Source organism: Manacus candei, unplaced genomic scaffold (genome assembly GCF_025592945.1).
Source record: "Manacus candei isolate 608988 ecotype Guabito, Panama unplaced genomic scaffold, ASM2559294v1 h1tg000047l, whole genome shotgun sequence".
Lineage (NCBI taxonomy): Eukaryota > Metazoa > Chordata > Aves > Passeriformes > Pipridae > Manacus > Manacus candei.
The window spans coordinates 10,366,058-10,381,391 of NW_026138095.1; the positions used below are offsets into that span (position 1 = coordinate 10,366,058).

General features: G+C 53.3%; 1 protein-coding gene across 4 annotated transcripts in view; it reads right to left on the reverse strand.

The window, feature by feature from the left end:
* The window catches only part of PIK3R6 (phosphoinositide-3-kinase regulatory subunit 6), a 40,979-nt gene that overhangs the window by 9,882 nt on the left and 15,763 nt on the right, over nucleotides 1-15,334 (reverse strand). For 3 of the 4 annotated variants that reach the window (XM_051797498.1, XM_051797499.1, XM_051797500.1), the window contains 10 exons: nucleotides 13,587-13,716; nucleotides 10,086-10,169; nucleotides 8,764-8,855; nucleotides 6,694-6,762; nucleotides 6,126-6,258; nucleotides 4,205-4,274; nucleotides 3,293-3,476; nucleotides 2,425-2,572; nucleotides 1,096-1,182; nucleotides 25-481 (listed from right to left, as the gene is read on the reverse strand). In XM_051797498.1, coding sequence (XP_051653458.1) covers nucleotides 25-481; nucleotides 1,096-1,182; nucleotides 2,425-2,572; nucleotides 3,293-3,476; nucleotides 4,205-4,274; nucleotides 6,126-6,258; nucleotides 6,694-6,762; nucleotides 8,764-8,855; nucleotides 10,086-10,169; nucleotides 13,587-13,599 — 1,337 coding nt within the window. In that variant the 5' untranslated portion in view covers nucleotides 13,600-13,716. The remainder of the gene's footprint in view (nucleotides 1-24; nucleotides 482-1,095; nucleotides 1,183-2,424; nucleotides 2,573-3,292; nucleotides 3,477-4,204; nucleotides 4,275-6,125; nucleotides 6,259-6,693; nucleotides 6,763-8,763; nucleotides 8,856-10,085; nucleotides 10,170-13,586; nucleotides 13,717-15,334) is intronic. The other variant, XM_051797501.1, reaches the window with a different exon arrangement.

Sequence of the window (15,334 nt, forward strand, 5' to 3'; positions counted from 1 at the left end):
CAGGAGGCTGCGGCCACCAGTCACCTCAGAGAGTGGTAGGCCTGGGCCAGGCGCCCCAGGATCCGGTCGTCCCCCAGCAGCACGATGCGGGCAGTGTGCAGCTTCTGGACAGGGGCTGCAGCATCCTGGGGGACTCCTGATCTCTTCTGCAGCTTCACTGGGGGCCTCACCCCGGGACTGCAGCAGCCAGCCTGCAGGAAGGCCACGCTCTCCAGCGGTGACGGCTTTTTTTTGATGCCGCCCCTCCTGTGCAGCCGGGATTGCTCCGTTTCGGCTCCGCACGGGGCCAAGGGCTCCTCCACGGCCACGGGCAGGTCTCTTTCAATCCCACTGTCGGTGGAGAGGACAGAGAAGCGGGTCTGCTCACAGCATTCACAGTCTGAGACGATGTCCTGGATCTCGAAGGTGTCCAGGTCCTGGCCGAGGCAGTCGGGCTCGCAGCTCTGTGACAGCGGGCGGATGAACAGCACCAATTCCTTCCCTGCGGGCAGAGAGAGGCTTGAGGAGGGAAATCCAACCAACTCCAGGCTGAGCCCTTGCCTGCCTCGGCTTCCCTCTTCTCAGGCAATCTGTAAAGCAAATATCTCCACCAGTGGGCCCAAGGGGAGTCTGCCTTTCAGTCTCATTTCACATTGCACTGTGAAGAGAGCTCAGTATCACTCAAATCATAGAATTACAGGCTCACAGAATCGTTTGGGTTGGAAGGGACCTTGAAGATCATCTCATTCCAATGCCCCGCCATAGGCAGGGACACCTTCCACTAGACCAGGTTGCTCAGAGCTCCATCCAACCTGGCCCTGAACATTTCCAGGGATGGGGCAGCCACAACAAAATCAGGTACTCTGGACACATCCTGCTGCAGCCTGTTCCTCTCCTCACTCCTTCAGCCCATTGCACCCCTAATCCCCTGATCTGAAACCAGCAGCCCACAAGAAGGAAGACTGCTGCATTCAGCACAAAACTCCACGAGCTTGGCCCTTGGGTGATGGTTACAAGACTCACTGCTCAGGAGTCAGGACTAAATGACAAGTTTTGCACAGGATCCCCACCCTCAGGCACCACCCCAGTTCCCCACAGCCCCCCTGGGGCACTCACAGAGCTGGTTGTCTTCTGTCCAGAGGTGAAAGCTGATGGTGGGGTTGGGCAGAGGTGTGTCCTGCAGCCCTCCCAGGGGAGCATTGCCTGGGGGAAACAAGGTTGCTTGTAACACACAGGAGCATTTTCCCCACCCAGGTTTATGAACCCCCCCAGTGCTGAGCACCAGGCGCTGGCTGAGACCCTCTGCTGAGTCCCAGGGGCTCTCCCACCCTGGTTGCTTCTGGCCAATGTGAGGCTGTAATCACAGGGTGTCTGCTCTCACAAATCAGCTGTAAGAAGATGCCTACACCCTGAGTGGAAGGGAGGAATGAAAATGGGGAGGCTGAAACACGGGCAAGTAAAGGACCTTGCTTTGCAGAGAGCAGAGGGGTTGCAGAATAAATCAAACATTCCTCACAAGGGAGACCTCTGGTCCCACCATAACCATCTCTTTTTAACCCACTATGGCTCTGGGAAAAGCAGTGACAAACTTTAATAGCTCACTGCCTCCAAAAGGTGGAGATGGTCCCATTCCTGTCCCTGCACCACTGGCTGCTCTTCCTCATATCTTGCACTGTGACAGTCTCCAGCTATTTTTGGGGAGGGGATTGGGATTCAAGGAGTAACCAGGAGAGGAACCATGACCTCCATTTCCCTCTGGCCTATCCCAGATTTGTGTGAGGAGCTGTAATGACTGGAGACCTTTTTTATAATCTGTGAAGCCACAGTGGCACCAGGCTGGAAAAGAGCACTGCCAGGGATGGGAGGAGATGGCAGTGCCATAGTCCACCATGTCATAGGTGGTTTGGGTTGGAAGGGACCTTAAAGACCATCCAGTCCCGCCCCCTGTCATGGGCAGGGACACCTTCCACTAGCCCAGGTTGCTCCAAGCCCCATCCAACCTGGCCTTGAACACTTCCAGGGATGGGGCAGCCACAGCTTCTCTGGAAAACTTTGTACATCACATTTCAGGAAAGGGTGAACAGTGTCCCCCCTGTCCAGGCCATGGCAGGATGTTCCTTGCACCAGCAAAGTGCTCCTCAGAGCCTGTCCAATCTCCCCCAGCTGCCATCTCTGACACCCTTTGCAAACAACAGAGACAGCTGAATCAGGAGCAGAGATTGCCACAGTCCCTTTCCTCAGGTGACAAATCTGCCTTCCACTGCCAGTTTTCCATCCTGGCCATCAGGTCACTGCAGGGACCTGATCCCGGTCCTGCTGCTAAAGCAGAGGCAGAGGGAAGGTGGAGATGGACACCTGTGGGAGGACATGGCAGAGACACAGCAGAGAGGCAAGGGCCTGCCAGCTGCTCCTCCATCCCACTGGGAATGGCTGGCTGGAGCTCACCTGCTTGTGAGGAGCTGAGGAGGGCCCGGTAGATCTCCTCCAGCCTGGCTGTGTGCTGGCCACGGGCTGTGCTCCCCTCGCTTCCTGCACACTCCACTGCCACCACCACCTGCTGGAACCACTGCTCCACCTCGCTCGTGGGCATATCCTGCCGTGGGAAGCAGCTGTTAACACCCAGAGGTGTGAAAAGAGGGGGCAGAGCGATGGGAGGGGGCAGAAAGAGGGCAAATGAGTCCTGCAAAAACTGTTTCATAGCAGAGGACACAAAGGTCCTCCTGTCCCCAGGGAAGGCTGGCTGTGCTGTCTGCTTAATGCTTTTTTTCTGGCAGGTTTGCAGCTGATGGACACTGTGTCCCCTGGGGAGTCAGCAGCAGTGCTGGCACTTCAAATGACTTTGAGGAAATGGGGACAGCAGGCACACAGTGTCCTTGGAGTGGAAATTGCTGAGAGCCCCTCCAAAGGTGCCTTTCTGAACCAGGCATCTGTGTTCCTGTGGCCCCAGAGCTCCTTCAAGGAGGCTTTGGAGAAAACTCACTGAAAGTGTTCCACTGAGATGTTTCTGCAATGCCCAGGGGCTCACAGGGAGCTGTGTTTCAGTGGCAGAGCCCTGCTCTGCTGGGCAAAACTGACAACTCAAACTCAAGATTCAAAACCTCTGGCTATTTATAAAACCTGTTTTATATTTGAAGACTGTTTTAGTTTTACACCAGCTCTGCGAGTAACTCTGGGGCTGCCAGGGATGGAGACCAGCAGTGAGGGGCTGGGTGGAGGTGATCTCTCCACTTGACAAAACACCTTTTTCTTCTTCAAGGTGTCCCAACAAGAGCAGGACAATTGGAAAGTGGTGCTGCAGGGGTGCTGCTGTTACCTGGAGTCTGCCCTTCAGGGCGCCGAGGTCGCAGCCCTCGCCCAGGGCCGCCTGCATGGCGTGGCTGATCACGTAGCACATGCACGCCCGGGGGCTCTGGGACACCTGAGCTGCCTCTGTGTCGGTCAGCAGAGCGTTGCAGATGGCTTCAGAGAGCAGCTCGGGGTCAGCAAAGATGAAAATCCTGTGTGGGGCAGGAGGGTGGAGAAAAGAGAAGAGTATTCCCTGTTACTGACATCACAGAATCCCAGAATGTGCTGAGTTGGAAGGGACATACAGGGATCATCAAGTCCAACTCCTGGCCCTGCACAGGCCCATCCCCAAGAGTCACCCCCTGTGCCCCAGAGGATCAGCCAAACCCTCCTGGAGCTCTGGCAGCCTTGGGGCTGTGCCCACTGCCCTGGGGAGCCTGGGCAGTGCCCAACCAGCCTCTGGGGGAAGAACCTTTGGCTGAGATCCAACCTGAGCCTGCCCTGACACAGCTCCAGCCATTCCCTGGCTGCTGTCCCTGGTCCCCCCAGAGCAGAGCTCAGTCCCTGCCCCTCCTCTGCCCCTCCCAAGGGAGTTACAGACTGAGCAGTTCCCATTTCCCTTATTCCATGTAGAGAAAAAGTGTTGCTGTTGATATTCCCCTTCTCCACCCTGTCTCTCCACCAAGGAAAGCTCCCTGCCTCCCAGGACCACAGAAGTAAATTGGGACACAAGAGGAATATGCTCCTCCCAAAGCAAAGCTCATTTTAACAAGGTACTGGATGCCACCAAACTGTGTCCCCCAAGACCATGTACTGCCACAGGGTTGAGGTCCAGATTGTCTGTTCCATCCAAGATTAATTTAGAGCACTGGAAAAGGACAGATTTCACTAAGAGACTGCAAAATAAAAGTATCAACACATTCAAGGAGGCACTACTCACTTTTCCTGGTAAGGGTACGGGTCGCTTTTGAGGCTTTGTTCAGAAATGACCATTCTTTGGTACAAGGTACCTGGCAAGTGCAGGGAGAAAAACACGTGGGAGTCAGAGCACGAGAAATAACACAACTCCTTGGAGCAGCTCAGTGCTACTCCCAGTTATTGAGGCTGGTGGTGGCTCTGCCAAGTTCCATTGCTGGGGAGATGATGTAAAGGAGCCAAGAATCAGGCCCAGAGTTAAAAATACTCAAAGGCAAAGATAGGTCATGCTACATAAAAAGAAAACCCCTTCTATTCAGGGATGATTTCCTGTGTTTCCCTTCCTTTGTTTAGTGGATTATGAGCTCGGGAGGAAGCAGGAGGAAGAACCCTGCTCCTGGCCTCCCTCCCCAGGGCCACACGGGGGGAGAGTGTCTGGGGGGATATGAAGAGCACAACGGGCTTCTGAATCAGGAGAGATGTATTTTACCCTCACCCAGCTCTGGGGAGAGGAAGATACACCCATCTGGCACTGCTCAGGTACAATCATCTTGGGAACCTTGTGGTGCTTTGAGGGAAGCCCCACTGGAGATCCCCATCTCTCCACGATGAATCATTCCTTTACCAGAAATCAGGTGAGATAAAGGTGGACCTTGGAGCTCCAGACAAAGCAGTGCTGGGGAAGGGTGATGGGGGTGAGCTGAGAATACCTAAAATGGCATTTTTTAATTTCCCACATGTTTCTCATGTTCTACCTCCCCCTCACAGCATGTCTCCACCCTGCACTGTTCTAAAGGATTCCTTTTAAAGACTCCTATTCAAGAAAACTGTAAAAAGAAGAACTTTAAAAAGCAACGTGGAGAAAAAGGGAAACAAAGTTGTCCCTTAGCTTGCTTTTTGGAAGGGACAGTTCTCTGCAGTCACTACTAACACTAGTGTCTACAACCTGATGCACAGGCACTGGAGGGACAGCCCATGCTGGGCAGCTGCAACTCAGTCTCAGACAGAAAATTCACTTTGCAAAAAGGAGACCTCCACAAAACACATTGAGATGCCCAGACTGGGAGCAGAAACAACCTGTTTCCCATATAGAATCATAGAAAATGCTGACTTGGAAGGGACCCACAAGGATCATCCAGTCCAACTCCTGGCCCTGCACAGGCCCATCCCCAAGAGTCACCCCCTGTGCCCCAGAGGATCAGCCAAACCCTCCTGGAGCTCTGGCAGCCTTGGGGCTGTGCCCACTGCCCTGGGGAGCCTGGGCAGTGCCCAACCAGCCTCTGGGGGAAGAACCTTTGGCTGAGATCCAACCTGAGCCTGCCCTGACACAGCTCCAGCCATTCCCTGGCTGCTGTCCCTGGTCCCCCCAGAGCAGAGCTCAGTCCCTGCTCCTCCTCTGCCTCTGCCCAGGAAGGTGGAACTGCAGTGAGGTCTCCCCTCAGTCTCCTCTTCTCCAGCTGAACACACCAAGTGACTTCAGCCACTCCTCCTAATGCAGAGGGTGTGTATCTATATCTATATCTATATCTATATCTATATCTATATCTATATCTATATCTATATCTATATCTATATATCTATCTATCTATATTTTTATATATACAGCTAGCCTTAGATGGGCTGGCCTGGACTCTGGTGTGTCTGCACTGATGGCAGGATGACCCCAAAGTTTTCTGCTAGTAACTGAGGCTCAGCAACCTGAGGTCAGGAGAGGGGAACCCTCCCACCCAAATGCATGCCCAGGACCCCCAAGCATTTGGCCATCTCCCTGCCATGGCTCACTGCACTGGGCAAAGCCCAGCTCAGGCATGGAAATCCCCCAGAGTCCCCATGAGCTGGTTTTGGCTGGGGTAGAGTTGATTTTCTTCACGACACCCCAGTCCTGTTGCCTCGAGGGCCCAGCCATGCCCGGTGCCGTGCAGGGACAGAGCAGGGCACCATCATACCTGGTGCTGTCCTCTCCACCTTCAGCCTGGTGGCATAGTCCAGCCCAATGGTGCAGAAAGGCTTGGGCAGGGTCAGCAGCTTCTTGCAGAAGTCGTAGACTCTGCCACAGAGCTCCTCAGAGATGCAGGGAGCCTGGAGAGAGATAAGGAGATGCCACGGGCAGGGATCCCTAATGCTGCTCTCCCCACAGACCCCAGAACTACACCAAATTCTATATGGATTTAAATGCAAAATGAAGCAGAATGTTTGGAAACCTCCAGCAGTAACCACTGAAGGATGTGGGTGCTTTTTTTACCAGGCTGTGGCTTCTGCACCACCAGGCACCTAAACACCTCCAGCCAAGTAGGTCAGCTGGAAGGACCTGTCACTCCTGTGCATGTCACAGGTGACAGAGTCTCAGCCACCAAACAGCACCCTGGGAAATACCCAACTGAGTCCACCCATGGCAGTCCCAGGGCTTTGCTGGGCAGGGCTATTCCAGCACAGGTCCTGAGTGACTTCAAGTGGCCCCTCCTGTGGCTTCTGATTTCCCTGGCTCTTGCCCCAGCAAGGCCCACGGTAGGTTACCTTGATCAAGGTGTACATCAGGGTGTGCAGCAAGGGGATGATGTAATGCCTGAAGTCACCCCGCTCTGCCTGTGGGAGCAGAAGGAACAGTCGGTGCCCGCAGGATCCCAGGCTGGGCACCAGCACTGGGAATGAGCCCCCAGAGCCCCCAGGGTGTGCTGGGTTCTGTCTCTCAGCAGCTCAGATGCCCAGGGTATTCATCCTGGCTTAGGGGATATGATCCCTGGCTCAAGGTGGGCTTTGGGATCCCCTCACAGGCTTTTAGGGTGGGCAGGATGTCTCTGGAGGGTGCATGGACCACACAGCCATGGTGGGAGAGGGAGAGCAAAGGTTTCTAACAGACCTCCTCCTTTCTGTTGCAGAAGCTCATATGGAAAACCAAAACCTCTGGGAAAAGTCTGTCTTACATTTGGTGGGTGTGGGACCAGAGTGAACAGGGAGGAGAGCTGTTCTTGCATCCCCATCCTGGCCCATGGGAAACCAGATGGATGCTCCAGCTGACACAGCTCCAGCCCCTCCCTGCAGCCTGGTCTGGCTCTAACAACAGCTCCAGCAACAGGAATGCCCAGGGATAAACGTGGGAAAGGTATTTCCACTCCAAAGATATTTCTAGCACCTTTCTTCAGGGCTGATGGATCTGAGTTAAATGGAACTGATGGCAGCAAAGCTTTAGAAATGATCAATGAAATGAATAACACGGAATTGCTGAGCCCAGCTGATATTTGCCCCGGAGAAACTCAAGCATGAAATTGCTAAATTATCCTCTCTGGTTGGTACTGGTGGCTCAGAGCTGCTGCAGAGCCAGAGGAGTGATAAAATAATAAAACCCAAACGAGTGACACAGATTTCCAGGAAGAGCTTCAGGGAGATGAAGGGAATTACAAACCAGGAGCACTGACACCCCTTCTGGGCAAGGAAAGATAAGAGCTGCAGAGTGATGGTAGGTATGAGGAGGACTGACATGGCTTTAGCAGAGGAAAGCAGCCCTCAAGTCCCTGGGGGAAATCCCTGTATCCACAGCCAAGGGGGATGTGGGTGTTCCTGTCTATCTGGATTTGCAAAAACTGCTGGATAAAATCCCTTCCCAAGGCACTGAAGGATGCTGAACTGCCATAGCATGAGACAGACAGCCTGCAAGTAGCCTCAGAGCTGCTACAAGGCAGAAATCTGGGCTTGGGAATAACTGCTGGATGTGTGCACAGGGATCTGCACTGAGCTGGCGTGGCCCATGTGTGTGGCACGTGTTGAGGGAAGGAGGTGGCAGCCTTGGCAGGGCTGCTCCATCCTCCCAGATCAGATGAGAAATTAGTAAAAATGCAGAGAAAACAGTGCAGGGAGGTTTGTGCACACAGGATGAGGGGTGTGGGCTCATCAATGGGGTGAGGAGGAGGAGGAGGAGGAGAACAGGGGCTGATCCTCCCTGCACCCGAATAAGGGTACTGGGTAAAATGAGGCAGGCTCATAAGAGAGAAAAAGTGCTTCTTCTACACATGACACCTCAGCAAACCACAAACCAGGTCATGCCAGGATGCTGAGGGTGCTAAAGGCTTATACAAGACCAGAAAATGACAAAGTAAATCAATGAAACCAAAAAGCCATCCCAGGTTTCCACCTGTGCTCCCGGGACAGGACGCTGGGCAAGGTGTTTCATCACAATGGCTGATGTGGAGGAGTATTTTCCACTCTACCTCTGACCACAGCTGGTGGGGTGGGATGAGGGAGATTTGGGGTGGTTGGAGGTGTTTGTCACTATTTGCAGACTGTGAAGGCTTGGCTGCTGTGACATTGAGGAGCTGGGGAGGTTCCTGGCTCTGCCCACGGCTCATCATCACTTTTGGGACAAACCCTGGCCCCTGCAGACATCAGCTGGGGACAAGCTACAGCTCTGCCCTGGTGTCCCACAGGGTTTTCCACTCTGTGCTAAGCCACAGTCCCCAGCCAGGCTCCAGGCCCCTGAAAACTCCTGTTTGAGATGGAGTTCAGTCCCCATCCCTCTGCCCCCCCAGCAGGGCACATGCCACAGAGGGGCCAAGCCTGGCACTCAGGGGACATCTCTGAGGTGGCACTTACCCTTTCCAGCTCCTTCACCAGGATCCTGACCAGGACAGAGCTGTTACTGGGATTCTGGTCGATTTTTTTATGCAGGGTCCATCGCAGCATCCCTGAGAAGTGAAAGCCAGGAAAGGTCAGGTTGCCAAGCAGAGCAGTGAGGGATCAGGGTGTTCCACAGAGGAACCAGGAGATCTGGGTGCTGTTGGTGCAAAAAACACCCACTGGGATGCTGTACTGATATCTCTGTCAGAGTTAAACCAGATTTGTCTTCCCTCTGCTTCAATCATTGTCCCTCTGCAAGGGACAAGCCAGGCTGCTGCCCTGACTCTGGATGCAGCATTGAAGTGTTGTATCTCTAGTACTGGCAAACCTTTGGAAAAAGGTCCCCAGGACTGTGGGGACTGGAGAACAGCAAGGCAGGGCAATGGACATGAAGTTTGTTTCCTGTTGCCTGTGTTGCTCTGTGCATCACTGCCTGTTTTCACAGCCTGCCCCAAGGAATTTGGGCTCCTGTTGGTCCCCAGCACACAGCACCTGAACACTGCCTGCCAACAGCACTCAGAGCAAGGACCACAAAGCACCTCAGTCCTGAGGATGTCAAGGCTCGTTCCAGACAAAATTCGACTTAATTAACTGTAAAATATTCCCCATGCTTGAAGAAAAATCAATTTTTCAAAATTAATTAGGTTTCCAAAGGCTGTGACAGTCCAGTGGCTGGCTCAGGTAGAGTGTCATTCTCCAAATCCGTCACACAGAGAAATCAAGTGACTCTTCAGTGCTGAGCAGTGCGTGGCAAAACAGTATCCCCATGGAGAGAGGCAGGGAGACTCCAGATCAGGGGTGCTGAGTGAGTTGGACAGGGGTGTGCCAGGAGTCACTGTCAGATCTGGGAGCTCTGCATTTATGTCCCAGCTTAATGCTGGACCCCCTGGGTGAGTGGGAAGGATGTAAAAACCATGCAGAGGATGATGAGAAGGGCTGGGGCTGGTGCATGGCAGTCACAGAACAACAGTATCAGAGGATATTCCGAGTTGGAAAGGACCCACAAGGGTCACTGAGTCCAACTTTTAAGTGAATGGCCCATGAGGGGATCAAACCCACAACCTTGGTGATTTAGCACCATGCTCTGAGCAGCTCAGCTGATCTCAGGGCCACCAGGAGCAGAGATTTGGCACCTCCAAGAGCAGCTTAGGGAGGGCAGAGCAGCGCTGGGGGGGGGAAGCCACCGTGTCCCCCCACCCTGGCACTGCCTGACAGAGGGGAGCAGGGGGTGTTGGGGCCAAGCAAGCCCCAGCAAGGCAGGCACTGACCCCGGGGGCGGTGCCAGGGCTGTGTCTCACCTCGGTCACACTGGCAGGCGGGGTGGTGCCCGTCCAGCTCTCGCAGCAGGGTCCGGACCCGGCGCAGGATGTCCGACTCCACCTCTGCAGGGACAAAGAGGACGTGAGCAGCCAGGCCAGCACCCCTGGGGGACTGGGACAGCCCCTGGGGAGGAGACACTGGTTGGGGTGAGCACAGGGACTGCACCCTCCCCACAGCACAGCCCTCAGGGTTTCAATCCTGAATGAACAGAGCAGAGCTGCTGGAGCCGGGTGGGAATGCCAGCCCATGGACTGGTGGTCCCTGGAGCCATACTGGAGAGCAGAGTGCTCCTGCAGGGACGTGGTGGTAGAGAGGCTTTGCAGAGGAATGCTCATACATGAGCTCTGCAGAGCCTTCCTCTCCCCCTGTTCGATAAAAAAAATCACACCTTAAATATAGAACTAACAAAATTAAACCACAACTTGGCACCAGGAACGAGCAGAAACACCTCTGCATTTTGGCACTGCACGGATTCAGCCTCAACCTCACACCCCTTGCAAGGAGCACTCTTACAAGAAGGTCTGCTGCCCACACCAGCAGCTCACCCCTCATGGGAAACACATGCAGAGCCACCAGGATGGCATGTCCCCTCCTGCCTCCACCTGTGACCCCTCACAGCCTCTCCCCGACATGCAACCACCCACCCCCGGGCCTGGAGCACCTTCTGCTTCCCCAGGGAGGGACTCTGGGTCAGTGGTTCTGCCTGGTAACCACCACATGCACGTTGTACTCGTCAAAACCAAACTGCATCCTGCTCTTGGCCAGAAATAAGTTCTACAACCTCAGCCCCAGCTTGGGGCATGACTCACAGTGGGCTGAGGGCTCATGAGCATGAGCTCACTGAGTGGCAGCTGACTGGCCACACACAAAAATCAGCCCTGAAAGCACTTGAGTGAAGGACAGGAAGGCTGCAAGGTCCCTGTGCCCCACCATGGTCCTGCCTTTGTGTCCCTCCTTACACTGGGCTGCTCTTTCCCTATCAACAAAACGATTCTTGCTCCTTTGTAATGAAAAAAAGCATTATATAAAGTTGGATATTATCAGGTGATGTTCTCCTGATGTAGGAAATTTCAGGTTGGAGCAGCCAGAACATGGCCTGGTCCAGGGGAGGATCACAGAATCCCAAGGTGGCTTGGGTTGGAAGGGACCTTAAAGATCATCTCGTTCCACCCCCTGCCATGGGCAGGGACACCTTCCACTAGCCCAGGTTACTCAGAGCCTCATCCACTCTGGGCTTAGACACTTCCAGGGTCCTCAGATGTTTGTGGCAACTGTGTCCCAGGGCCCTTTCCTGGGGCAGGTTCCCATCTCCATGTTCACTGCTGGGATCCCAATCATTGCCAGCAGTGACCAAGTGGGTCTTGCCTGCTTGGCAAGGATGCAAGGAGCAATTTATCCAGTTCCTAAGGGAACTCCAGACAAATACTGCCTGGTCAGAGTTGTCTCATCCACATGGGATTGCCTTTTGGGATGGGTGTCATTACCACCACGTTTCCTGCCCAGTTTTGCTGCTGTATTTTCTCATTCCCTCCGCACCCTCTTCTGCCACATTTCCTTTTTCCCTGACATCAGAGCAAGAGCAGAAGGGCACTCAGTTCACTGCAGGATCCAGAGCTGTACTCAAGGAGCACAGCCTCCAAACCTCCTCCCTTGGCTCCTGAAGAAGAGGGTTGAGTTGCTGGAACAGGCTTTGGGCTTCATGAGGAACAGTGACTGGGGAGGTGTGTTGGGAGCTATGGGAAGGAAACCAGGAAGATACTGGGGGGATTTTACAGCTCAGCTGAAGGTTTAGACCAGCAGGGGCATCTCCCAGGCTTCCCAGGGCAGTGGTCACAGCCCCAAAGCTGACAGAGCTCAAGGAGCATTTGGACAACGCTCTCAGGGACAGGGTGGGATTGTTGGGGTGTCTGTGCAAGGCCAGGGGTTGGACTTTGATGATCCTTGTGGATCCCTTCCAGCTCAGGATATTCTGTGATTCTGTGATCTCCACTGAGTGCTCCTGTGGGCAGAGGACCATCCAGACCTCATCACACAGGCAATGGGGCAGCTCGTCCCACGCACCATCTCGGGGGGGATTGAAGCAAAAACTAGATGGCTTTTTGCCCTTCTACTGTGTCTTTTAGTGGTGGTTGAGGGTCATCAGGCAGGAGAGAGGATGTGGCACCCCACCATTCCCACTGGCAATGTCCACCAAGGAACAGGAGCACTTTGCCCCTCACAGCATCTCTGGTGCTGCCTCGTGCCCAGCTCTCAGGGGGACATCACAGCCACTCTTTCCCTCTTCAAGCCCAAGCCTGCAGTGCCAAAGGTCCAAAGAGATGGTGATCAGGGAATAGGGGCAGCAGACATGAGCTCTGCATAAAATACAACTGGGAAATGCAAAATTTAAAATATTTGAGATGGCCTATTCCTGAGCACACCCCAAGAGCCAAAACAGTTCTCCTGTTTAGTGACCCCAGGGGAGTGCATCCCTTAAGGATGCTTGTAGGGAAGATTCATTCAATCCAGGCTTCTGCAGAGGAGCATTTATTGTTGGGGCTTCAGTCAAGGCTGTGTCAGGAAACTTGTCAGGGTCACAGTTATTCACACATGCTGATGAAGCTCTGTGTGTGCACAGGGGGAGCACAGTTCATGTCATGGTGCCCACACAGGGAGAAACTACAGTGCAAAAATGTCCTTTGAAACAGGATTTTCCTCATTTTGGAAGTGTCATTTGGGGAAATGTCTTGGAAACTTGTATTTTCCTTCCTTTTTGTTTTGTGATTTTGTGAAGCTCCTCAGTTTCACTATTCTGTTTATTGGTTTTGCACTCAGGGATTATGCAATAATGGACTATTTGAAATTTCCTGTTCTTTTGATTTGTATATGTTTGTAATTACCAGGGGAAGCTTTTCCTGGGCATTGATATAAATACTGTCCTCTCCTTCTAAATCAAAGCAACCTCAGCCGAGATACTCTGAGGTTTCTTCAGGGGGAGCAGAGCGTCAAAGAGATTATTCCAACACAAACAAGAGGAGCTTTGATCTAAAAACAGGCTCAACCTACCGGCAACAAACAGTAGTGGCTCAGAAATTAGATAAAATGTTTCAGCAGTAACATCCTGACCTCGGGGTGCCAGGGGATCAGCACCATCTTGTCAAACAGCGTGAAAATAAAATATTTTCACGGGGGGGGGGAAATGGACACCAAAAAATATAACAAAACATAAAACTGCTTTAAAACTCAAAGGAGAAGGGTTGCCAGTCCTGAGGCTTTCAAAGTGCCCCACTACAGAAATCTTTTGGCTGCCACTCCACTGCTTCGTGCCTCATTCCCACCCACCCAGCAGCATCTGCCAGCTCCTTGCCAAGAGCGAGGTCTGCCCAGTTTGGGGATCCACGTGTTTTACTGGAGGGTGACTGAGGCAGAAGAAGGTGGCTGAGGGTTCATTCCCGGGGATCCCCCCACCCCAGCCCCCCGGGGGGCTCAGCATCACCCACCTGTGCTGTCCATGGCCGAGCTGGGGCTGCAGTGAGGGGTGGGCACGGCGGCCGTGGGGCGTCTGCGCGGGGGGGGATGCACAGCTGCTCCTCACTCCACTCGGGCATGGCCTTGGGCCCGGGGGCTTGCCTGTAAAACATCAGGGCACACATGGCTCAGGCTGGTTCTGGAGACCAGGCTCAGCCTGAAACTTGGGAGGGAGCACAAAGTCATCAGGACACTGTGGGTGTGGGACCCCGGCGTGGAGGGTGTCCAGGAGTGAGCACAGGCTTTGCTGGAGAAACTTTCAGCTCAAAGCTGAACCCATCTGAATATTTGGTCCCCAAAGCCTCCCACAGCAAGGAGATCCCCAGGGATGAGCATCAGCATCACTGAGAAGGGCAGGATCAGGAACCTCACCCTCCCCAAGATTTAAGGAGAGATGTTCAATTCAAGTCAAACTGAGTCTGAAATGCAAAGTCCAACTGAAAAAAAAAAAAAGAAAAGAAAAGAAACAAATCAAAAAAAAGCCTAAATTTCCATGAGTTTTTTATGCTTGATGCTGATCCACTGCCATCCTGATCCAGCATCCCAGAGAAAGAACCCCTGAAGAAAGCTCAGGGGACAGTTACACTGCAGAGGGAAGCCAGCCTGGAGCCAGACAGCTTCCCTTGCCCTCCAGTATTGTTCTCTCCTAAGAAAGGAAAAAAAAATAAGCCTAAGAGCTGAGGAGGAAGGAAGGGAGATTTGCCTGTGACACAGCTACAGCCAGGCTGTGGAGCCAGCATGGGGCAGCCACGAGGGAGCAGAGGAGACATCAGTGTCTTCACTGCAAAATATCTCCTCAGAGCTGCTCAGCTGCAGCCAGGTACAGCCATGTACCCCCAACTGGGTCCTCCTGGCACCTCGTGGTCCTGCCCCCCTTGTGCCCACTGCAAAGCAGCATCTCCCCTAGTGCATGTCCCTCTCCCATCTCCCCATCCAAGGGCACAGCAACACCCTCAGGACTGTGGTGCCTGTATTTGCAGCCAGGGTGAGCTGCAGCACGGCTTCCAGCATCTCTAGATTGAGCCTCTTCCAGCCTGCAGGTTTTATCTTCTCTTCTTGCCTTTAGGAGTGAAAAAACCAAACCAAAACAAAAAAAACCCAAACCAAACCGAACCAAAACAACAACAACAACAAAAACCAACAAAAAAACCCACAAAAAACAACAACAACAACAACAACAACAAAAACAACCAAAAAACAAAACCAAAAAAAAAACAAACCACAACCAAGCTATAGGTCTGAATTCTGTGATTTCCCTGACATGCCCACATTTATGGCTGGTAACAGGGAGCCCACCTCCATCATGCCCCAAAGCAGCACAGGCATCAACAACACTGCAGTGCCATCAGCCCTCAGAATCCCTCCAAGCACAGGCAGACCATCAGCCCACACTTGTCTTTGTTCCATTTAGGATCTGCTCTATTTAATTTGTAGGTTTAAAACCTAACTCTGCCCAGGTAGTTCCTAAATCTGCAAATATCCATGACCAAATCCAGCAGCTCTGCAGCTGCAGGAGGAGGTGGATGGGCACATGGAGGAGTGCCACGGCCACACACCACTCGGGCCCCGAGAGCATCCTGCTCACAGCAGCTCCCAGAAGCCCTTTAAAGGTTTCCTGCAGCACGTGAAGTCTTCTGAACTCATCCCAGCCCCTTGTGGCCTCTGTTCCTGACCCCGGGGCTGGATAAAGGGTCTGGCACTGAGCCACTCCAGAGGATTT